We start from the raw sequence: 22,537 nt of genomic DNA, 5'->3' as shown, positions 1-22,537 counted from the left end.
TCCCTCCCGCTTAGCCCACCTCCACGGCGCCCGGGGCTGGGGGGGGGGGCGGGGGGGCACGGCCGCTCCGGGGAGCGTGCTCCTCGCATGCCCCGCGGGGCCGCCACCGCTCCGCGCCCACCCGGGCAGCTCATCCCCTGCCGGCCCCGGGAAGCTCCTTCCCCCTCGGGAGCCTCTGCTCTCCGTAGCAGGCAGCGGCAGAGACTTCGCAAAGTTGACACATTTTGCAGGCGGGGAGCGACGGCGACGGCGGCGAAGTCCGAGTAGGGTGGAAGTCAGCCGGTACGGGACATAACTTCTCTCCCTCCCTCCCCCCCGCCCGGTGACCTCTCTCCCTCCTCCCTCCCTCGCTGCGTTTCCTAGAAAGTTATATCAGTGTGGCCATGCTGTGCTAAAACGGTTCCCCTGCTAGTAGCGCGTATGTGTGCCGGAGGAAGTAGCATGGTGATTGTTGTTAGATTTCAGCTCGCGAACGCCGCCGAACCCCCACCTCTCGAGGAGCTTTGGGGTGTTCTTCGGATGTGCTGTTAGGCTGCAGTTAGCAGGGAGCTGTGTGCTCCCTGCAGCTGCAGATTAAGGGGGTACCGCAGGGGGGAGGAGTGAATCAAGGGCTTGAGCGGGGTGAACGGGGCGTGCATCTGGCACCCTGCTGAGCCCCAGGACATTTCATCCTTCGCCCCCATCGTCTCGGTAGGTACAGAGGGAGAGCCCGTAGTTTCTTACAATAAGAGGGGGGAAATAGATTGAGACGGGCACCCACAGAGGAAAGTGTGGAGCGGATTTAATTTGGTTGCTGGAAGGAAGAAAAAGAGAAGCTGTCATTTGTGTATGTGTCCCTATACGAGGGCCTCCTGGTTCCTTGTTAGCTTATAGAGAGGAAAAAAAAAAACGCGTTTGATGTTACGTCTGACCAGCTGCTGTTCTCCATAATAACAAGAGAGAGAGAACTGCCTGCCCTGGCGAGTTGCGTCACTTTTGCTTCAACTTTAGGCTAGAAATCAAGAGAGAGAGAGACGAGTTTCAAGGGAGGCAGGAGCGAGCTGGAAAGCCCTGCCGTCTTCCTCCCACCCACCTACCCCTCCTCCTCCTTTACCCCTCTCCTTTCCCCACCCCTTTCCCCCCTCCAAAAAAAAAAAAAACTTTTCCATCAGAGAAAGAGGGAGATCTCTTTGGAAACATGGAGCTGCTGTGCTGCGAGGTGGATCCCATGAGGAGAGCTCTGCCTGACCCAAACTTGCTCTACGACGACCGCGTTTTGCACAACTTATTAACCATAGAGGAGAGGTATCTACCCCAGTGCTCCTACTTCAAATGCGTCCAGAAGGACATCCAGCCCTTCATGAGGAGGATGGTGGCCACTTGGATGCTGGAGGTCTGTATCCCGGTGCTTTCCCCCGGCCCCTCGGAGCGGTGCCGGCCGGGGCAGGGGGGCAGCAGGGTGGCCGGGTGCGGGCTCCTCGCCGCTGGCAGCACCTCCGCCACGCCTCGTCCCCCTCTCGCCCTGCAGCCTCTTGCCCCTCCGGTCGCGGTGGGGGTTCTTCTTGCGTCCTTTCTCCCCTTCACTACCTCCTGAGCTCACCCGGTGTGCTGCGGTGGGGGAAGGGGCGCGGAGAGCATCGACAGACCCCGGTGGAAATTGCCCCTTCCGGGGGGCTGCCGCAAAGCGGGGGTGCTGTAGGCGAGGAAATGGGGTGGGGGGCGGAAGGGAAGTTGGAAAAGTCAATTTCAATTAAAAAGCACAGAAAAGCCGCCTCCGGCTGCGGGCGGCCGGGAGCGCTTGAGATGGAGGCTTTTCTGGGAAAAGGGAGCTGCGCCCGGGGCAGGGCGAGGGACGGAGGGTGCCCGGTGCCCCCCGCGTTTTGCCCAGCGAGGATTTTGTGCCCACGTATGCAGTGGTGAGGACGTGCCTTTTTTTCGCCATGTTGCGCTGCATGCAACTCTGCTCGGAGGCGCCGAGCCCGTCTTTACCCCTCCTTTCTAAGAAGGGGCTCGGAAGTGCACCCCGTCGCTGCACCCCAGTCCCCCCGGCCTGGCAGGGGACTGCTGGGGCAGTCCGAGCGGTCGGCGAATCCTCCCTTCGCCCCGATACTTCAGGCGGAGCGGCAGCGGGCCCAGATCCCTGCAGACTCGCTTGCCTTGCCCCGGCCCCACCACCCATCATTTGCCCCTTCGGATCTCCTTTGGGGGAGATCTTTCCCGGACCAAAACCCCTGGGTTGGAAAGAACAGGCTCCCAGCTTGGTTTTCATGTGCGATTTGTGCTTTTTCTCCCAAGCTCCGATTTTTTGTAAATTTTTGAAACATTTTTTTCGCTCGCTCCTGCTAAAAGGAGCCGGGCTGCTCGGGCTCTCCCCACCCCACCTCGCCGTCGCTGTGTCTCCCGTCCTTCCCCTCCCACGCCGGATCGGGGGCACAGGGCTGGGGGACACCCCTCGGGGGAATTTTTGCAATTGTCGGAAACGATAGGGGACCGTCCCAGGATACCACCGGCACCAAAACCGGGACCCCCGGGGAAGTTTTAATATTTTTATCGATTTTTTGAAAATATGACGAAATCAAAAAAAAAAAAAAAGAAAAAATTGGGTCGCAAAAAAAAAAAAAAAAGTCGGAGGCTGCTAGCTTGCTGCTGGATGGGGCTCTTCGGCTCTCCCACACAGTGTCTTGAATTCATTTCTTACTGAATGAACTAAAGGAATGTGAAAGCCGATTGACAGCCTTCCCAGCCTCTCCAGAGATCTCCCCCTCCCCCAAAATTTAGCTCCCCGGGAAACAAAAATAGCAGGAGCCATAGCAGGGAGGCAGTGGTCTATTTTGTGGGATCACTCATTTATTTATTTTTTCCTTCTTATCTTTTTCTCTCTTCATCCCCCTCCCAACCCATCTTCCCTTCCCCACGCTCCTCGCTTTGCAGGTCTGTGAAGAGCAGAAGTGTGAAGAAGAAGTTTTCCCTCTGGCCATGAATTACTTGGACAGATTCTTAGCTGTGGTGCCCACTCGAAAGTGCCATCTGCAGCTGCTGGGCGCAGTGTGCATGTTCCTGGCCTCGAAGCTGAAAGAGACAATCCCCCTCACAGCCGAGAAGCTGTGCATATACACGGACAATTCCATCAAACCCCAAGAGCTGCTGGTAAGCAGCCCCCTTCCACCTTCTCTCCAACAGCTCTTGCACTGGTGGTCTTCACCTTCCCTCTCCCTTTCTTGCACGGCGAGTCGTCACTTGTGCCACCACCCTCCCTTAAAAAAATCACGCTTTTGACGGGTTTTTACACACGCTGTGAATTGCAAAAAAAAAAAATGCTAAAGGTTCAAGAAAGGGATCGACCCAAAACCGCAGGCGTGTGGTGCTGGGGCGGGAGCGACAGGCAGGACCTCCCTGATGGCTCTGGCTCCTCCGCAGCCGCCCGGCCATGTGGCGCTGACACCCGCTCCCCGCCTCATCCACGGGCACAGCGCTGCCGGCGGGGACCGTGTCCTCCGCCCTCCACACAGACACACACGCGCTCTGTCCCCCCGTGGGTGCGGGTGTGGGTGTCCCCCCACGGGGACCTCGCGGGGCCGGCGGGGAGGTGCCGGGCGCACGTGCGCGGGGCGGGCGGCGCGGGGTGGCGGCGCCACCTGGCGGCAGACACGCGGCAGCGGCGGCGGGCGGGACTTGAGTCCTGGAGCGGCTGCCAGGCGGCCCCGCACTCCCGGCGGCGGCGGGACGGGGGGTCCCGCTCCGGGGGGTCCCGCTCCGGGGGGATCCGCTCCGAGGGTTCGCCGGCTGCGGAGCCCGCTCCTCCCCCAGCCTGTTCAGCTGCTATAGATGCCCGGCGGTGTCACCGGGGTGGGTTACTGTGCTTGCTAAAGGCCAGGAGGACTTTTTTGCCGTCGGGTGGGATCTAGGCAGGCTCTGATGCCAGCGAGTAAATGGCTGGTGTTACAACTTGGGAAGCCGTAGGCTTGCCAGTGTGGCTTCTGCGAAGGTGGTTCCCCCGTAGGTTATTGCTGAGGCAGGTGGCGAGATGAACATTCAGCTTGGGTTAAGCATCGCCGTGAGTAAAAGTCCCGTCTGGTACTTTTCATGGTGATACTTCTGCTGTGTGCAATTCAGACATAGTGCAAGCAGAAACGACAGCAATCTAAAAATATTTAATGGACTAATTAATATTTGCAGAGCGCTCCATGGTACAGAGCATAGGCATAGCATTTAAGCCTCTCGGTGAGACGTATATCCAGTCAGATAGCTTTGTTCTCACAGATCCTGGTGAATGCACGTAGCCAGCGGAATCCCAGGAGAATTTCTCCTATGAATCACTGGATGAAGGCAATGGGAATTCCCCCCGGGGAGAGGCTGGGACTTCATGCTTCTGCAGAGTAAAGAGCTTTGCACTGCAAACCTTGCCATGACTGTCAGACGTGAGGTGTCCTGTTGATAGTCCAGACTGTTGTGACAAGTGCTGTGGCCACCGCACAAGAAGATGTAGAACAGTGTGCCTGCCTTTTTGTGCCACCTGGATTTAAGCATATTTTAAGTACTTCCCTGTAGTTAGTCTTCTAGAGTAAGTGTGCCTCTGTACCAAAACATACCATATTAGTAATGCTGCAAAGGTCAGTTTTTACTTAATGTAATTGCCATTATGTTTAAACTTTCTACAGGTTTTCTTGAGAAATAAAAAATCTAGTTTCTGGGGCCAGTTGCATACATGAACATGAGTTTTCAAGCTATGGAGCACTCTGTCATAATCCAGCAGGAATGTCAGTAGGAAAGCAACTTGCTGTTAAAGCAGGCATCTATTCAGAGAAACGACTGCAGAAATGGCATTGTGGGGTCCATGTTTATGGTTTCTCAGCAACACTGGTTGACGTCTCCTCGGCTGCAAAACTAAGGGACTTTTTTTTCGACTTGCCAGCTCTACAAGTTTAGCTGGGGCTCCCCTCCATGCTGGGCTCCATCAGGCTCACACATCATCAGGACTCAAGAACCAGTGCATAGGATTTAGTTCATAACTAACGGTTGATGCATGAGACAAAAATGAGTCCAAGGCCTGAGCTTTGTTCACTCTGCAGGGCACTGTAAGGTATTCAAAACTTATTTTCAATGTTGAAGCATGCAGGTCTAGCCCTGCTTGAACCCTGTGGCCAGTTCTGTTGATTAGGTACCATTTCTATATGTAATCCTATTGCAGGGAATGGCCAGGAGTTACATATGTGCCCAAGCTTTCTTTTGATTTCACTGGAAGTTTTGGGCATGCAAAGAATGTGGGAATGGATCCTACGTGATTTATTGGCAGATAATTTACACAGGCTACTGCTCAGCTGTGTTACATGCATTTCCTTTCTGCAAAGCCTGTCTTGAAGTAGTTCAAGCACCATCAGATTTATCTGCAGGAGCTTTTGAATACAGTTTTGGGAGAGAATGCCATTAAGCTAACTTCCCCAGTGTTAAAAAAAACCAGTGTACATCTATGTTATTTTTGTGCATGGTTTTCCCTAGGACTTTAAATGGCTATAAAGTAAGGACTATAGCCATTTAAAAGAAGTTACTAGGAAAGGACCACAGTGACCTTGGCAATATCTAATTGCAGGCTAAACTTTCTGGGTGGGCATTCAGCACTGGATACAAAAAAAGTAAAATCTTGGCAGGAGCTGCCAGGTCTCATTATATTCAGTAGAGCTTGACATTTCCAGTGTTTTTTACAAAAAAAGTCAACAACTTCAAAGCAGTAGGGACATATGGAAAAAAATGTTTGAGCAAAACCAATTCAGCAGTGATATAATTACAATCAGAGAAATAAGTGAGGCGGTTTGTTTTCCAGGTTTGCTAATGGCTTTTCTTTTCCCTTCCCCATCCCTTTACCCCCCTGCAGGAATGGGAGCTGGTGGTGCTGGGGAAGTTGAAGTGGAACCTTGCAGCCGTCACCCCACACGATTTCACTGAACACATCCTAAGGAAGCTGCCTCTGCCTAAAGACAAGTTGCTTTTGATCCGGAAGCATGCGCAAACGTTCATTGCTGTTTGTGCCACAGGTAGGCCAAGGTGCTCTGGGTGCTTCTGCTGCTGGCCCTGCAGTTGAAGGGTCAGATGAGTCGCTGGTGGTACGAGGGCTTCTCATCCCCTCGATCCTTAAGTGACGTGGGAAGAGCCACTCAAGCCGGTGGGACTGTTTGCAAAAGGCTTCATGAATCAAGCTCTGAAATGGCGTATAAACAGGATCCATACAATTGGGGGCTGTAGTGCAGTTGCCATCCTGCTCCTACTAACGTGTGGTGCTTTTGTGGTAAAGTCAATAAGACTGGATCAGACGGTATGATTTTCTTCTTTGCCTGTTCACTTAATTTTTTTTAAAGGGCCACAGGTCATTTGTAAGGACAGACATGAGACAACCAAAATACTGGAAGCTGTTATGGCAAATTAGCCCAAAATGCTTTAGGCTAGTGCATTAAATTAATGGGCTTGTACATTTTTCATTAACTGGACACTGTCCAGATAAAGGAAAAAATTGTACTTTAATGTATATTTGATGCTACCTCATTACAGAAGCATAGGGAATTACAACTTTTAAAGTTTGTTGGGTTTTTTTTGTTTTGTTTTGGTTTTTTGTGTGGGTTTTTTTTTGTTTGTTTGTTTGTTTGTTTTAATTTGGGTTATTTCTCTAACTTCGCTCCCAAGAACACAGTGAAACTAGTCTGTTTCGTATGGAACCATTACACTGCCCTTTTGTTGTATGGTTGTCTGAATACAGTTGCTGAAGATTTAGATGACAATCATTCCTTCTTTGGAAGAGAGACTTTTAATTTATACCTGTCGGCAAAACACAATTCTTTGTTTGCTTTTTTTTTTCTTTTCCTTCCATTGACTTTTAGAAAATAAGTGTACTCTTAATCTTCATCCAAAGGATTAACAGTTAGACCACTTCTTAGAAGCTAGACCTGTAGACCTGGAACAGATAAACAGCATGTAGTGTTTTCCAGGGTTATTATCAAGTAGTGTATGGCTCGGTGTTTGCATTCACTACAGTTTGACATACCTAGTCCTTTGTCATAGAAATAGTTTTGCCTGTGTGTTTGCAGAGGGAAAAGAAAGACGGTGTGCAGCTGTTGGTATGAATGTCTGCTGATATGTCTGCTCAATATTTGGGGTGTAGTGACTGCTTTTACAATGCAGGCGAGTTTTTACTACCTCTTTCAGTCTGTGTTAGAGCATCTTACATTGGCTGAGTTAGCGTAGTTGAGTTTTTGGCCACCAACATGCTCAAAGTCTACAGGATCACTCTTGGTAATTCATCAGTCATTTCTGGACTGATTAGATTTTTACTCTAGGATTAATCTGTTACATCAGCTTTGCCTTCTCTCCTTACCTAGGATTCTTTCACACTGTTCTTTTTCTTCTAATGAAGGTGGTCTTTCTCGTGGACATTTCCTCACAAGATCATCAGCCATCAACCTCTGACGTATCTGGATGTTGTCTTCCAAACCAGACCAATCTTCTCTCTCTGTTTTCGCTTTAACCTCCTACAATAGTGTGAGAGACATAGGTGTAGTTATGATTTAACTTTTCAAATTCTGGTCTGTAATCCTTTGCCCTTGCAGTTTTCCTTATAATCAGATCATCACAGCACTGTGGGCCATGAAGGAACTTCCAAAGTCTGTGGCTTCTTTCCACCTTTTCTCCATTATTTTTTTCACAGTTAGCTCCATGATTTACTAGTCCATTTACCGAGACCCAAAATAGCATCCCCTTTCCAACCCTTAAACCAGTAATGCACTTCTTTCATTTGTTTCCCACATGTGATCTGCTTCTCATGTTGTAAGTCTCCAATGCAGGAACTGAAGTCCTTTACAGAGAGTTTAAAGAGGCAACAAGTCAGTTTCTTTTCTTGCATGTGAAAGACATAATTTGCTGCATACAGAGCTTCCCAGAAGACAGGACACAATAGTGGTGGCTGTAGATTTTCTTTTATTCTCATCTGATTTTCCACAGACCACTCTGTTGGCATTTAGTTTTGAGGAGGACTGACAAACCACTGTAGTTTTGAAAGCAGAGATCTTACCAAGCCCTCACTCCCAGTTTTCTACCTCATTTCCAGTTTACTAGCAAGTTACTGCCCCACTATAGAAATGTTGTGTTATTGCTACTGTATTTCCCTTTCACTGCCATTCTTCTCAAAACTTGTTCTTGCCCTCCTTGGTGAAGAAAAGCCACTTCTCATCAAACTTCCTTCCAGATCCAGTTGTCATTTCCTTTTCTTGTACTATTTGTTGCAGAGCTTTCGTTGGCCACTGTGTTTCTTCTTTCCCTTTCTCCCTCAAAGCTTCTGCTCTCCACTGTCTTGGGTTAAGCCTGCTGTTTCATTTCCCCATTTGCCCTCTTTCAGCAGGATGACCTCCTTTGACATCTGTCTGCCTCTTCCCTTGCTCCCTCCATGCAGTTTTTTAGCCCAGTTTTGTCTCCTTACTGTCGTGAGACCTGACCTTGCTGGCTGGCTAACAGCTCTGGTTTGGAGCACAGCACTGAGTATCTTTTTATTTCCTGATTAACCTCAGTGCAGCTTTCTCATCTCTCAAGTATTTTTCTTCTTCTGTAGTGCATCGTGCAAAATCTGGCATATTTTTAGCTTTTCTCCTCTAGCCTGAGTTCTTCATTATGAACTGCTCCTTTCTGATTTTGCAGCAACAGTGGTATACCAGAAATTCCTGAGTGTTCCCTGCCTTCACAGAGACACCTGGGATCTTGGTCCTGCAGTATTTTGCATCACCTAAGGGAGATAGGGAAGCGGCCATTAACAGTTCTGGATGTTGTGCTGTTGAATCATTTTGATACACATCTCTATTCTCCTTTCCAGTTGAATGTTACACAGAAGGAGGTGATATTCAGTTCTTTTGTATATTCCTCTTAGTCATGTTCTAAATTGTTGGCATTCTCTCTCTTTCTCTGTCTTTATTTTGAGCCCAGTTTCTGAAACAAGCTGCATGGATCTAAATCCACAGCCTCTCCCCAGTCCTTGCGGTGATTAAGGATTCTCATGAGTATGGCTGAAACTGGAGTGTATCCCTCGTTGCTCTTGGTCCCATCTGAATGTATGGCTGCTGAGCAAGACAGAAGCTGAATAAGAAGTTTTCTCTTTCCCCTGCCCTGCACCCACAATGCTTTCAGGAGCCTCCTTCTTCACTGCAAATGACTGGAAGTGGTGTTCACTCACAGCGTATTCTGGCTGTGCTTCCAGCACCATGGCCGTGCAAATAGGGTGCATCATTAAGCAAAAACATGATCTGTTGGCTGGGAATTGCCCACACGTAGGCCAGCTTTCTTCAAGCTGCCTTGCCTGCTGTGCGGGAAGCACATATAGATTTATAAGCACTGGCATAGCCTAGTCTGTCATGATGTCATTTGTTATCTCATCCCACTAGTGGCTCCCCATCCAAGTTAAAACCTCCTTCAGGAGTCTTCTGCATTTTAAAGGCGCTAAAAGCCTGCATCTGAACCCTCCTTACAATAAAGCTTGGCAAAATTTATGCTTACTAATTTTTCAGGATGGGAGGATCCTGTTTATCTGTGAGCCCAATGGAGATCATCCTTCTGCTCTCTGGGGTCATTGCTTTGTACCTTTTGTTCCTCCCATGTCTCCTCACATGGTGTTCCCTAGTTTGGGAATGTTTTCTCTGGGGTTCTCTGCTTGTATGTGCCATGCTCCAAGGCAAGGAATCGCTCCTAGAGTAGTGGGAAAGGGCACTGGTTACAGAGCTGCATGCAGACCAGAAGAAGACCATTCCTTATTTCCTTGACTTAAGTGTGTCTGTCATTTCTTCCAGACTGTGCAGAGTCACAGATAGACAGCGGCTTCCTTGCCTTATGCTCTCTTGTTGGAGGCTGTACGTGCCACTGTTTTAACGCAAGATACCCCTTTCTATCTCAGTACCTATAAGGGAGTGGGTTTTGAGGGAGGACAGGCTGCACAAGTCAGGGTTTCCAGAAGAGGAGCTGTACATCTCTGAATGCAATCTGTAAAGGAGAGGTTCATCTCAGTGAGAAGGTTTTCAGTGTTTTATTTAAGTGGCCTGCAAAACTTGGAAGCAAAAAGCTTTGCAGACTTGCAGAGACAGAAGGCAACTTGTGTGGATTCCTAGACTCAGCCCTTTGCATGGTCTCTCCTGTGCTTCAGCCGAGTCCTATGGCAGGTGAGATGTTCCCATGATGGATACAATGCAGCATCTCATAGACTGGTGGCTTTCAAAGTCTGTGTCAGCAAAGAGGCTAAGAAAGTGGAGGAAAATTTCAGCTTTAAGTCAGTTTTGTAGTGTGTGCCAAACCTCTGCCCAATGTTGCTGGGACATTAATCATCTGCATTTGAAAGCTGAGAAGGCTTTTTTAAAACTTCTGGGCCAAATGCTGGGTCCTCACTCAGACAGAAGTTCTGCGGAAGTCAATGGGAGTGTTGTCTGAGCTAAGACTGCAAGATGAGGCCCAAAACCCTACTAGTGATCTGGAGGGTAACCACATGGAATGCTTTGTATCACTAAGAGGCATATTTGGTCCTCAGGACTCCTGCTGGGCAAGTCTACTATGCATCCTTCCCCGCTCTGCCAATAAGAGTAACTGGGGTCTGTCCCTGCAGAGGATAGAAGTATGATACAAGTTTTATTCAGGACCTATTCTTTGCAGAGGGAAAGAAGTCCACAGAGGCTTTGTTGTGTGAATTAATCTCTTAGAAATAAAATACATGTTGCGAAGTGGCAGTGATTACACAGATACATCTTGCATGACAGAAGAAAGAATAATCCATATCGATTTGTTGCCATACAAAAGAAGGCTCTTGCTTGTTCCTGGGAGAGGCAGCTCCTATCAGCATATTGAGCTTTCCAGAGAAATGAAGCCACAAGAACCGTGGAAGCTCCATCAACAAGTAGCAGGAGCAGGGGAGTGTTTCTTGTGAGCAGACTCACTCTTTAAGTTGTAGGACACATCAGATCTGGGAAGATGAGGTGGAAGGAAATGAAGGAAGAGAGACTCCACTGATACAAGCTGGTGTAATTCCTGTGCTGCCAGATAAGTAAGTTGCCCTCCTTCCTACCAGCTGCAGATCTGACCTTTTGATGGCTCATGTGCAAACAGAATCTTGATCCTTGGTTCAGCTTCCTTACTGAAGCTGTAGAATAAATGAAACTAAAAATCAGTGCAAACAGTTGTTCAGGAATAGGGTTTATGATCAGCTAATAAGCAGGTTTTACTAAGTACTCATATACTTTATGTACGCTGTTCAACGTGTTTCCCTCTCTCTGCCTCACTTTGATGGCTGTGATGGTGCATTAGTATGTAGAATACTTTAGACCCATTTGTATAAAGGCCAAATACTTTTTGCCTTACTGTAGCTTAGTAACAGAATTAGGCATATGCTCTCCTGCCTACTCAAAGAATAGAAGCAGGTCTTCATCCTATTTTACTTGACAATTTTTTGTTTGATTGTACTTGGCACAGCCATGCACTGTTTTTAAGGGCTGAGGAGTTGTCTGGTTTTGCCTTCAAAAGCAGAGATAGTTAACATGGGGGAAAATTACTGTATGTTGTAGAAATAACAAGAGCAAGAGAAAAAAATGGCCAATGCTGTGAAACCCAACTGCATTTGAAAAAAAGGTAGCACACTGATGCTGAAATTGCATTTAGATCACAACAGGCAAGGATTAAATTCACTGCTTATATCTTTCCCTTAGACCTTTCTTCTAAACTTAGCTGGTACAATGTAGATGCATGCTTGTCCTCATAGTAGAGTCATTGGCTGGGTAACGTTTGAGGCTGGGTGAAATTTGACTATTATCTATATAATTTTATAGCCCATATAGATGACTGTCATGATTCTATTCTCTTCATGGAGTTAATGTTCTTTTTTTTTTTCCCCTATGCGAAAGCATTGTCTTCCTCAAGACAGGGGTTTCTAATTCTCCATTTGCAACTCTGAAAATAAACCTCTATCAAATTATAGAGATGAAAACTGGCTGTTAAAAAAACAAAACAACAAACCAACCACAAACAAACAGCCAACCAACCTGTGGCGAGAGTCGTAACAAGGGTCATTGTAAGAAGGTAGAGTTCCCACCTGGCTTTGGCACACCAAGAACATTCAGCCTGGATATTTGTCAATGCTCTTTTCCTTCCGGCAGTTTTCATTTGTTGGCTGCAAGTTAGGGCTTCCCCTTGCAGGACCTCTCTGGTTCCTGTCTCCAGTTCCCTGACTGTCAAACCTTACATTTTCCTGGCTCGGAGGTCGTGAAGTCCACTGGATCAGGAGAGAGCCAACAAAACAGCTCAGCCACGGCGTGCAGGGTCCTAAAACCTGGCCACTGCTTACATGTGCCACGCCGGCAGAACATCCTCGGTATGTGCATACATGTGTGCCCTGGCTGTGTTGGCTCCAGTCTGAAAGCAGAGTGCAGATTCATGGTACCCTGAATTTGTTCGATGGCTCCAGCTGCCTCATCCAGAGGTGGCTGTGTTTCAGAGGGCACCATTTCTTATATCGGCTTCTTGTATTTCCAGCACTGAAGCTGAGTTGTGCGAGGTTGAACCCTTGTTTTTATGAAGGTCCTTTAGGAAAAAAGTTATACCTATACGGAAATGGTATGGTTTCTGCTGTTTATTGCCTGGGATTAGAAGGTAAAACAAGTCCTGCTTTCTAATAACCCAGTTCTTCCTTGACGTGCTCATGTGCTCAGATTTTTGTAGACTACACGTTGTTGCACTACTCCTCTGACTTCTAATGAGACTCTTTTGTGCTTTGCCACGGAATTGCATAAATCACAACAAAGTTAGAGACAGTGCCATGTCTTCGGCACAGGCTTTGGGTGCTTGTTAGCCAAGGTTGTGCATAGATCCGAAAGAAGGGTTTAGCCCATAGCCTTGCTTCAGGTGTCAAGTAAGAAGTGCTTTTTACAAGATTCCCTCTGTAATTCAGGGTTCAATATCTCCAACAAGGACTTAAAGTAAGAGCATCTATTTCAGCTGTGCTTAAGTCCCCTCTCTCCCCCTTTTACTTTGATTTTTTTTTTTTTTTTTTTTAAAATCTCAGGGCAAGCTTTGACTTAATCCTGGGAGAAGTTTTACCTGGGTGAAAACTGAGTGAGGCTGGTGGGACTTGGCTTGTTGTCATGGGGGAAGTGGGGATAGAGGTATATGGTTGAAAATAATGTGTAAAAAGCTTGTTTTTAATTTCTTGATGGAATGTAAAGGACTCAGAGGGGGGTTATGCATCCCCTCGGATACGGTACTTAATATTTATGCTTTCATTGCACCTTGACAAACATTTCACGTAGTTATTGCTTTGCTTGAATATGGAAATATGTTAATTACGGCCTTTATTCCACTGCCTGCTCTTTTCCTCAGCCTTTTCTATTCAACCCTCTAGGTGGCCCAGCACAATGTGGCTTCTTTTCTTTCAATGAGCTCTTTCCACACTAACAGGGTCCAGGGTGATGTGGAGAACCATGTGCACAAAATTGGTGCACCACCCCCTATCCCTTTGTGGGCATGTCAGGTTAAATTCATATCAGCAGGAGGGTCACTGCCATGATTTTCAATAGCGCGAGATGAGGTGATGACTTCAGACAATGGTGCCACACTCTCCAGTTGGAGACACTTGCCTCACCAGTTGCAGTAGTTAATTAATATGCTAAAAATAGAAGCCAGTGATACAAATCGCTGCCTGTTGTACAACAAAGACTGGGCATGTGTAGCTTTGATAGCCAAGTTTATGGTGCTTGTTATGGAGGGAAGTTAGTTTAGAGCTAGAGGCAATCTAAGACTTTCTGGATGCTGAGCTTTAGTCACTCTGGGCCTCTGGCCATTCGCTCGCTGTCTCATTTGCATTATGAATGACATTAAGGGAACTAACAAGGTTATTGGGCATAGAAATGTTCTCATGTGACCCCACGTGGAAGCAGACCTACAGCAGTGCTAGTTGGCAGGGGCACTGTGGCTCTTTATTCAGCTTCCTAGGAAGACGGTTTCCGGGAGAAGATGTAAAATCAACCAGGAGAAAACCGGCATTTGGATAACGTGAAGGTCTTGATGCAAGCCCCTGGGAAGCAAGGAAGTTCAGAGGGCAGGCTGGAGCTATGTCCTTCTTTCAGCCTGCCGTGCCTGGCCAGTGCAGAGCGTTGGGTGCAAGATATGGGAGATCCCTGTTGCTTGGGTCTCCTCACCCAGCTCAGGGCAGGGTGAAGCTGCTCCGTGTGGGCTCAGTGACCACACATGAGGGTGTAGGTCCATCTGGCCCTCTGAGTGGGTCTGTTTCTCCCTGCTGCTGACTCAAATGGTGGGTGGGAGGGAGTGGGTTTTCGTTCTCACCTGCTGCATTGTAGTTTCCATAGGGACTCTCCAAACACCGGCAGAGTTTGAGAGGTTGCTCTTGATCTTTTTACTACATCTTCCTGAAACTTGAGACAAGGAGCAGTAAATTATGGAAAGTCTGTTGCCACCTGTAGTTCCCATGGATAGCTAGGAGACGGTTTGGTAAGTCCAAAGGTTGGGAGTCACTTCCCAACTTAGGGCCACGTTGGCCCACGTGCAGCCTCATCCATGCCAGTGTGAGCACACAGGATTCACAAAGCCAAGCAAATGCGGTGTGTGCAAGAGGAGAAACAGACCTGTGGAGATGTAGTCTGCTTTAATGTATCCATTCTCTAAATAAATCAGTGGGATTGCTCATGAATCACTATGTAGATGAGAGCAGATTTTGGGGATGCCAGGTCTCTTCCATAAATGTTTGAACATTCTTAAATTTTATAGACACTTGTTATTTGCTCCATGGACTAGGAGGAGGCTCAGGACAGCCATGCAAGCACATAAACATTTATGATCTTTATAAAAACCTCTCATAATTTAAGTCCTTTAACTATTCCTGGTTTTCCTATTGAACTTTTTAAACTCATTGTCCATTGGGCTTTGTAAACTGGTGGCCCAGCTATCACACTTCCTCCATGGAGCCACTACCTACCAGACCAACCTACAGGAACAAGTTACTGCAATGTTTTACCCAGTGCTGAGTCCTGGGGCCTCCTGTCAGCAGTAATAAGCAAGAAGAGAGGCAAAACAGCATAAACCAAGATCTGTTTTGGGGGCTTAAAATCCCACTGTATTTGTGACCTGCTCTTGAGGTCCAGCCCAATGGCAAGTGCAACCAAAGGCTGAGGTGCTGGGGATCGGATGCGTTCTGGAGAGCGCGTGTGCCCTGTGTCAGGTAGTCTTGTCTGTTTTCCCTGGTCATCCATTTACAGGCAGGATAGGGCTGTCCCTTGCATGTGCATGTATAAATGCACGTGAAATAAATGTGAAAGCAATTCTTGTTACCTCACCATGTGCCGAGATCAGCATCCTCAGGTCTGCATCCCATACTGATAAGTAGGAGTCAAGGTTTTCTCGTTGACTCACTCATTAGTGCGGGAAATAGAACGTAATTTCCAAAAACATTAGCTTTCTTAAGTGCAATGGGTTCTCAGTAGTGCATAATTATTATTTTTATAATAATGACATATATATATTTCATAATAATAGTTAATTGGTACTATCAGTGGGAATTTGCTCCTTCAGAAGTGTTTGTCAGAGGGTGATGTCTGCTGAGCTCTCCCAGTAGGGAAAACAGTGGACTTCAGCAGCATGCAGTGGTGAGCTTGCAGGCAGTCATCTCCTCATGGCTTTGTGGGAAAGATAAATCCACGTTAGGGTTTATCTCCCCACTTCTTACATCCCTCCTCTGTGCCGTCTGGATGAACGTTATGTTCTGAGTCCCATTCTTACCTGACTGCTTCATTCCTCGTGGATCCCAGGGACACATTCCAGGCTGGAGAAGAACATGCCATCTCCACAGCAATTTGCAGTATCTGCCAACTGAGAGTCTGGGAGGCCCGAGAACAACTCCCCATATGTCTAAAACTTGAACAGTCGCACAGACATCAGCAGGGTTACAGAATTTGTGGAGCTGAAGAGAGAAGGCCAGGGATCTGCCCTTAACAGAAGGGCAGTTTTCTGTAACATTCCATTTCTCTAAACAGACCAAATACATTGCTTGTCATTTATTTTGTATTACTTATTTGGGTTTCCTCTTCTTTCTCCTCCATCCCCCCCCAGCTGAAAATTCGCAGAGAAAGGATTGTTAATGAATTATTGTTGAACCAAAGAACTTGCAAACCAGGCTTTGGTTTTGGAAGATATCAGTAATCCAGAAGATCTCCTAGAAATGGTATTTAGTAAAACATGTCAATAAGCCAGAGTCTATGGCAGTATCATAAAACATAAAATTGTTTTATGAAGGTCACAAGAACATTTAGTTTTATTTTCATTTCTCTCCTGATCCACGCAGATGTGTGAGAGGAAGTTTTGAAATGTATTTTCAACTTGTTTGTTAAGAAATAGCAGTAATGACAAACGTGATCTTTGTTTTTTCTTTGGTTACGTAGCTATGGGCTGTAAGTGTTCTCACTTACTAATTGCAAAGGTGGTAAAGATGAATCGTTAATTAAAAGCTCTTTCTTGGACAGGTCTTTAAAAGCTCAAGTTAATTAAGTCTTTAAAAATTGATGTGACTAAAAATCTCAGTTTGGTCTTTTGTAATACCTTATTCCAGTTAGTTTTACGGTTATACAGAGAGTTCTAATGTGACCAAGACCCAAATTTCTGACATAAATTACAGAAAGCCTCCTTCTTCTCTTTCTTTTTCTTTAAAACTAAGGAAAGACTATTAAATATTGTCCAGGTTTACTTTATGCATCAGTGAGAAGAAAAGACTGAACCGCATTTCCATTTTAATTTGCAGATCTGTTACCCCTCCTTTGACTGCTTGTGATGAGCAGTATGACTAATGAGCTCCACCAGACCAAAAAGAGTGGCACTTTTCCCTTTCTTCTGCTTCCCCGTTTTTTATTCTTGGGTGTGGTTTTTTTTATGTTGCTTGCCTCTGATGTTTTGCAGCTTTTCTTGTCTGGGCTTGGACTAATTCCCAGATCTGTTCTTGCAGATTTTAACTTTGCCCTGTACCCACCATCAATGATAGCAACTGGAAGTGTGGGAGCAGCCATCTGTGGCCTTCAGCTTGATGATGGGGACAGCCTCACAGACCTCCTGGCCAAGATCACAAACACAGATGTGGTGAGTGTCCCACATTCCTCTTCTCCTTTCACTTCTGTGGGTGCGGTAGAGAACAGAGCCATCAAACGCAGTCTGATCATGAAAGCCCAAAAGAGCGAAGGAGTGGGGACCTCCCAAAGAAAGCGGGTTGCAGGCATGGAGCCTGCACCTTGCCTGTGGTGCTTTGGATGTCCAAAGCTCCTTTACTACCCCTGCAGGATCAATTTTCATTGACCCTTTGTTCAGCAGCTTGGTGTGGAGATCCTGCTCTGCCCACTGTGGCTGATGATCAGGCTTGCTGTAGGGGGGAGCTGCCTTGGGTACTGCCCTGGACGATGGGTGAGCAGGCAAACAGCATCCCTGGGCACATGAGGCAAATCAGTATGTGCATCAGGCCTGTGTTTGCAACCTTGAAACTGTTCCTCGTCCTTATTGAGCTACCATCTAAATATCCTTCACTTGTGAAGTGAATAATGAGGAAGAGAATAATGAGCTAATCCTCCGGCACTGGCAGGATGCAAAGCAGGTGCAGCCCAGGCTGTCTGGATTTTTGTCTGTAACTTCGTTAAGCCTGCCCCATGAAGGGCATTTCTTTCCTTGTCAGAAAGTCCTGTTTTCTGTAGGAGAAGTGAATCTGATCAATCGTTCAATGTGATCGATAGTTCAATGGTGCTCAAGCTCACTCAGAAGTGAGTTTGCTGGTCTGGGGTGTGCTGGTCAGCTTCTGATGGGGACATCAGAAAAACCCAAACCTGACAGCTGTACTTGGCAGTCTCAGCAGAAAGCTGGAAGGACTGAAAGGAGCACTCAAGGGGCCATCCCAAGGAGTGGTGCGTCTCCTGCTGCATCCTCATGTCGGTGGGACACTGTGGGGAGAGTTTATGCTTCTGCAAATCCAAACCACTTGGTCTGTGAATAAATAGGAGTTTCATCTCTTGTGAAGCTGACATGTTTAGCCATCATGAAATTCACTCGAAGGGAAATGAGTAAGACTTTCTGAAATGCAGACCACTAATAAGATGATGCTTTTTTTTTTTACCATAAAAGTATCAGTTTCCAATTTGTTGTCCTTAACATATGCTAACTACAAATCCTTTGATTACATTTACTTTGCAGGGTAAATACACTCTGCATTAGGTTTGTGATAGCATTGTCAAGAGAAGGTTTGTTTTTCCAACAAATGTTCTATGTTTTGGTTAAAAAGGAATAGTGACCTTTAAAAAAAAAGGGAAGAATTTCACTATTTCTTTCTTTCTTTCATTGAAGTTGATCCTAATTTTCAAGTGCCGTTCTGGGACTTCTTATTTCTTTTGATTGGAACTGGGTTTTGCAGAGAAAAAGGAACAAATCCGATTCTGAATGCTTATAATGTAAATAAAGTATCTGCAGAAAATTAACATACATTTATTTCAGTGTAAATGAAAATTTTACACAGGTAATTGCTCTGTTGTGTCTGTATATAAACGTGGAGAAACAGAGTGGTGATATGCTAGAGTAAGCAGCAGGAGCATGCAAGGAGGAGAATCCTATATAACAATGCAGGCTGCATTGCCCGGTGCAAGTATTGCACAAAGCTTATTGGTACAGTTGTCATGTTTAAACTGCATAAATCCATTAAGTTTACTTCATTTATGTCGATAATAAGAATTATCTGTTGTTGCTACTGGTATTGGAAGTTATTGCCTGAATGAAATTTTCTCCTTGGATGTTTGTGTGACTGGATGTAACATGATGAGTTAGAAGCTGTATCCAGCAAATGTCTGGGAGGAGTAGTACGACAAGCGGGTAAATGTGAGAGGGACATTAGAAACTAGGTGGAGGAAGTTGAGGATTTGGAGAGAGGCTAGCATTTTGTTAGCAAAGGTGCTGTCTTCAGCCAAGGTTGTGAATATCTACAGAATAAGGAAAATCTTGCTAGCCACTAAGAGCTTCTTGTATAACTCCATGTCTTAACTCCATGGAGTGTCTGAAAGGTTGGTGCTTCACCACTGTGATTTTCCTTGTTATACGATGATGCCAGATGAAGTTGTTCCTGCTGGGCTGCTGCTTATTTTTGTGCTTGTTTTTGATCATCTATGCTGACACAACTGTCCATATCCTTGTGTTTCAAACCCATCCTGGAACTGATCCAGCTTAAAGAAGGGAGGAAGGACCACTTCTTGTTGTTGTTGTTTTGGAGCTGGTGGGACAAAGGGGAGCTTGCTTGATTTCTAAGCTGGATCAGTTCACTGATAGGTTTCCAAGAGCAGCCTCACAAACGGTGAGGAGAGCTGTGCAGCGTGGCACAGGGCAGGACCACAGGGCAAGATGGAGATGAGACGAGTATCTGGAACCATCATTGTCTGTGAGCTTCTTGTACTACAGCTATAGATATTACAGCCCAATGAACCACCTTGGTAGTCAACAGGACAAGGATAACAATGAGAGCGAGAGAATGACAGCGTGGGGTGAGCAATGGGAACACAAATAGCCCTTACGGTGGCAGAGGAGGGACAAGGGAGGCTTGCAGAGTGTGGGAGAAGAGAGTAATTGGAAAGCTTAGGGGGGGCCTTCACAAGGTCGGCACCTACTTCTGCTTCTGTGAAGCAGAACAGAGCACATTGCTGCCGGCAGAAATTGCTGGGTAGTCCTTTGGAAATCCTTTTTGAAGGCAGAGGCAAGAGGTGCTCAGGTACCACCAAAACCCAGACCTAGAATAGATACCCTGAGCAGAGCTCATAGTTTTGTTCCTATTCCAGCTGATTCCAGTCTTCTCATCACCAGACCATGTTCCCCATATTGGTGACCTCCAGATAAACTTCTGATATTGTTTCCATAGTATTTTAACACTTGTTGGAAGAAATATGCCAAAGTAACCCTTGCTGGTATATTTGTATTTGACGTCTTTGGTGAATTTTGATCAACCATTGAGTAGCTGTGAGTAGCTGGGTTTCATCTTTCTTGAGATGCCAGAGAGTTAGTTGTTCAGGGTTGTTCTTCATCTTTTCTAAGAGTTTTCCTGTACAGTCACAAGGATCTTTTCCCTCTTTGCTCCTTTTCAGCATGGGCAGGCCTGCATAGTGCTGATGATACTCAGCCCTTAGGTGCAGGCAAGCAGGCTTGACACATGGGCCAGGTCCACAAGGGCTACCTCATTGGGACCTTGCAAGATATTTAGGTGTACCTTGATTCCTTGGTCACAGGGAAGAGCATTTCCCTTCCTTATCCATAATTTTTGCCAGCAAAAGCATTTTGAGCATCACTTCCTGACGCAACCCTTGCTGCAGTATCCTGTTCCTTAGTCACCTTTCCCTTGAGTTACTGCAGTTGTGCTGCATGGGGTCATGTTCAGAAGGTCCTACAAGGATAAATGCAGCTGCTGGCTTGCATACCTGCTCCTCATGGGGGGAATTACACCCACAAGTGTTCCTGCTGCACGTCTCTCTGTGTTTCTGGGTGCTGGTGGGTGCCTTGCTGCTTCACATGTAGAGCCCTGCTTGAATCGGGGTCCCAGCTGACTCTTCCTCTGCTTGGTCTGGGTACCAGGGATAGTTGAGAAGGCTTGTAGGGACAGAAGTCACAGTAGTGTGTCTTTCTGCTGGAATTTTCTTTCTCCTTGGTATGGTAGAGCCCATGTTAATTGATTTTCCAAGCATGTTGTGAGCATAATACTCAGAACTACTTTAGCATGGGTATACATGGCTTTTTTGCTGTCTTTGGAGTTTTTCTGTATTTTCTCTATTTGTTATATATTGATGCACATTTAAAGCTTATGTTATTTATCATGTAGGAGGGACTTGAAGCTTTCTGGAGCATCCCAATGCTTCTTAATGTGAGGCCCTTTTTCAGCATCTTGCAGATTGGGCAAACTTTCTCGTGCTGAATTTTTCTATCCTGATTGTTTTAGTTTGAAAGTAAATACCTGTCAGAACAGCTTAGTAGTTCTTAAGTGGCTAGAAAAAAAAAAAGATTATGTTTCTTTGCATTGAAAATTTCTTCATGCCTTTTCTTTGAAATTAGCAGATTATTTTTTTTTTTTTTTTTGGTCAGAAATGTGGTTTTGCCATCCTGGTGAAAATCTTCCAAAATTTGGCTGAGCATGTATGACTTTGGAAAAATAAAGAAAAAAAAAAAGTAAATACTCTTCCCAAATAACAAAGAGCTGTTAACATTTTACTGGTTACATCCTCTCGCAAGAGAAGAAGGGTCTCAGACCACAGAGTGAGAGTCTCACTCGGCCCCCAAATCAGGGCACACTTGGGACAAAAAGAGCTTCTAGATAATGTAATAGCTAAAAAATTTTAGTCTTTGCAGAAGTTAGAGGTGCTGTCATTTTTTCAAGATGTTTCTGTTGCTGTGGCAGAGGTGGCCTTAACTCAAAGTCTGTCTCCTGCAAGCTTTGAAGTTGCAGCCCACCTAAAGGTGGACAGAATTTTAAACTTGGGGCAAAACAGTGTATTTTTCATTAGCCAGCTATTTGGAAATGGGAGAAGTATTTTGGTAGATACTTTCCTGTAAATTTGGGTTGGAATCAGGGCCCTGGATTGCAAAGTTTCATCCCACTTATTAAAGCTTGAGGGAGAAATAAGTAGCTGAAAACAGGGTCACAGGGAAGTATTGGGCAGTCTCAGCAATAGGTAGTAATACCATCCTCATCTGTCAAATGTATTGTTGGAAAAAATGTACTGGCTAGATTGTGTAAGAGTTAGCCGAAGGCTGTGTTAATGAAGAGTAAAGACTATTGTAATATATTTTATGCTGGGACTTAATTGAAGTTGAATGAACAGCTTCAGTTCTCTCACTTCCTAATTTCTGATGCCCAAGAGCTGTTCCTGCAGCAACACAATTAATTCATCCTCACAGTGTGAATGACTTTGTTTTCAAAGAGGAGGTTAGGGAAGAGGAAGAAACGAGAGCTCCTAGGCTTCAGGAGCAGCACGTGGTAGAAAAGCAAAGGAACTCACAGAAATTACAGTTCTGCAGAGGGAAATCTTTTTGCTCCTTGCCCCCTCTACACTGTGCCTCCTGGTAGCCCACAAGGAAACAGCAGAGAGCTGGGGAAGAGTCCTTCCCAACCAGAGGATCCACGGGGCTTCTGCATCTTTCTTTTGGTGTGATTGCTTAGCATGGAAGCAGATGATGGGACTTTCTCATTGGCTCTCCAGAAAATGTCAAGCATGAAAAATTTCAGCTTCAAAGTTGCAAGCGTATGAAAATAGAGAATGATAATGAAATCCTGATGCAACTTAACTGCAATGAGCTTTTCTGAACTTTAATAACTGCTTTATAATAATAATTTGAGGGTGCTATCTGTTTGTTAGAAAATAGCGTAAATCAAGAACTGAAATCAGTGGAGTTCTTCTAGATTTACACTGGTGTAACGGAGACTGGAGTTTGGCATTTAGTGCTATAATTTTTTTTTTTTTTAATAGATGTTTCATTAAGAATTAGACCAAAAATACATTAT

The 22,537-nt window shown here is 45.9% G+C and overlaps 1 protein-coding gene across 1 annotated transcript in view; it reads left to right on the top strand.

Moving 5' to 3' along the window:
• The first annotated feature begins 902 nt into the window (after positions 1 to 902).
• Positions 903 to 22,537, top strand: part of CCND2 (cyclin D2) — a 34,221-nt gene continuing 12,586 nt past the window's right edge. Inside the window, exons 1-4 of the mRNA XM_080360529.1 lie at positions 903 to 1,372; positions 2,911 to 3,126; positions 5,849 to 6,008; positions 16,982 to 17,112. Coding sequence (XP_080216655.1) covers positions 1,178 to 1,372; positions 2,911 to 3,126; positions 5,849 to 6,008; positions 16,982 to 17,112 — 702 coding nt within the window. The 5' untranslated portion in view covers positions 903 to 1,177. The remainder of the gene's footprint in view (positions 1,373 to 2,910; positions 3,127 to 5,848; positions 6,009 to 16,981; positions 17,113 to 22,537) is intronic.

This window comes from Nesoenas mayeri (assembly GCF_963082525.1).
Source record: "Nesoenas mayeri genome assembly, chromosome: 1".
Lineage (NCBI taxonomy): Eukaryota > Metazoa > Chordata > Aves > Columbiformes > Columbidae > Nesoenas > Nesoenas mayeri.
This window is presented reverse-complemented; position numbering and strand designations above follow the sequence as displayed.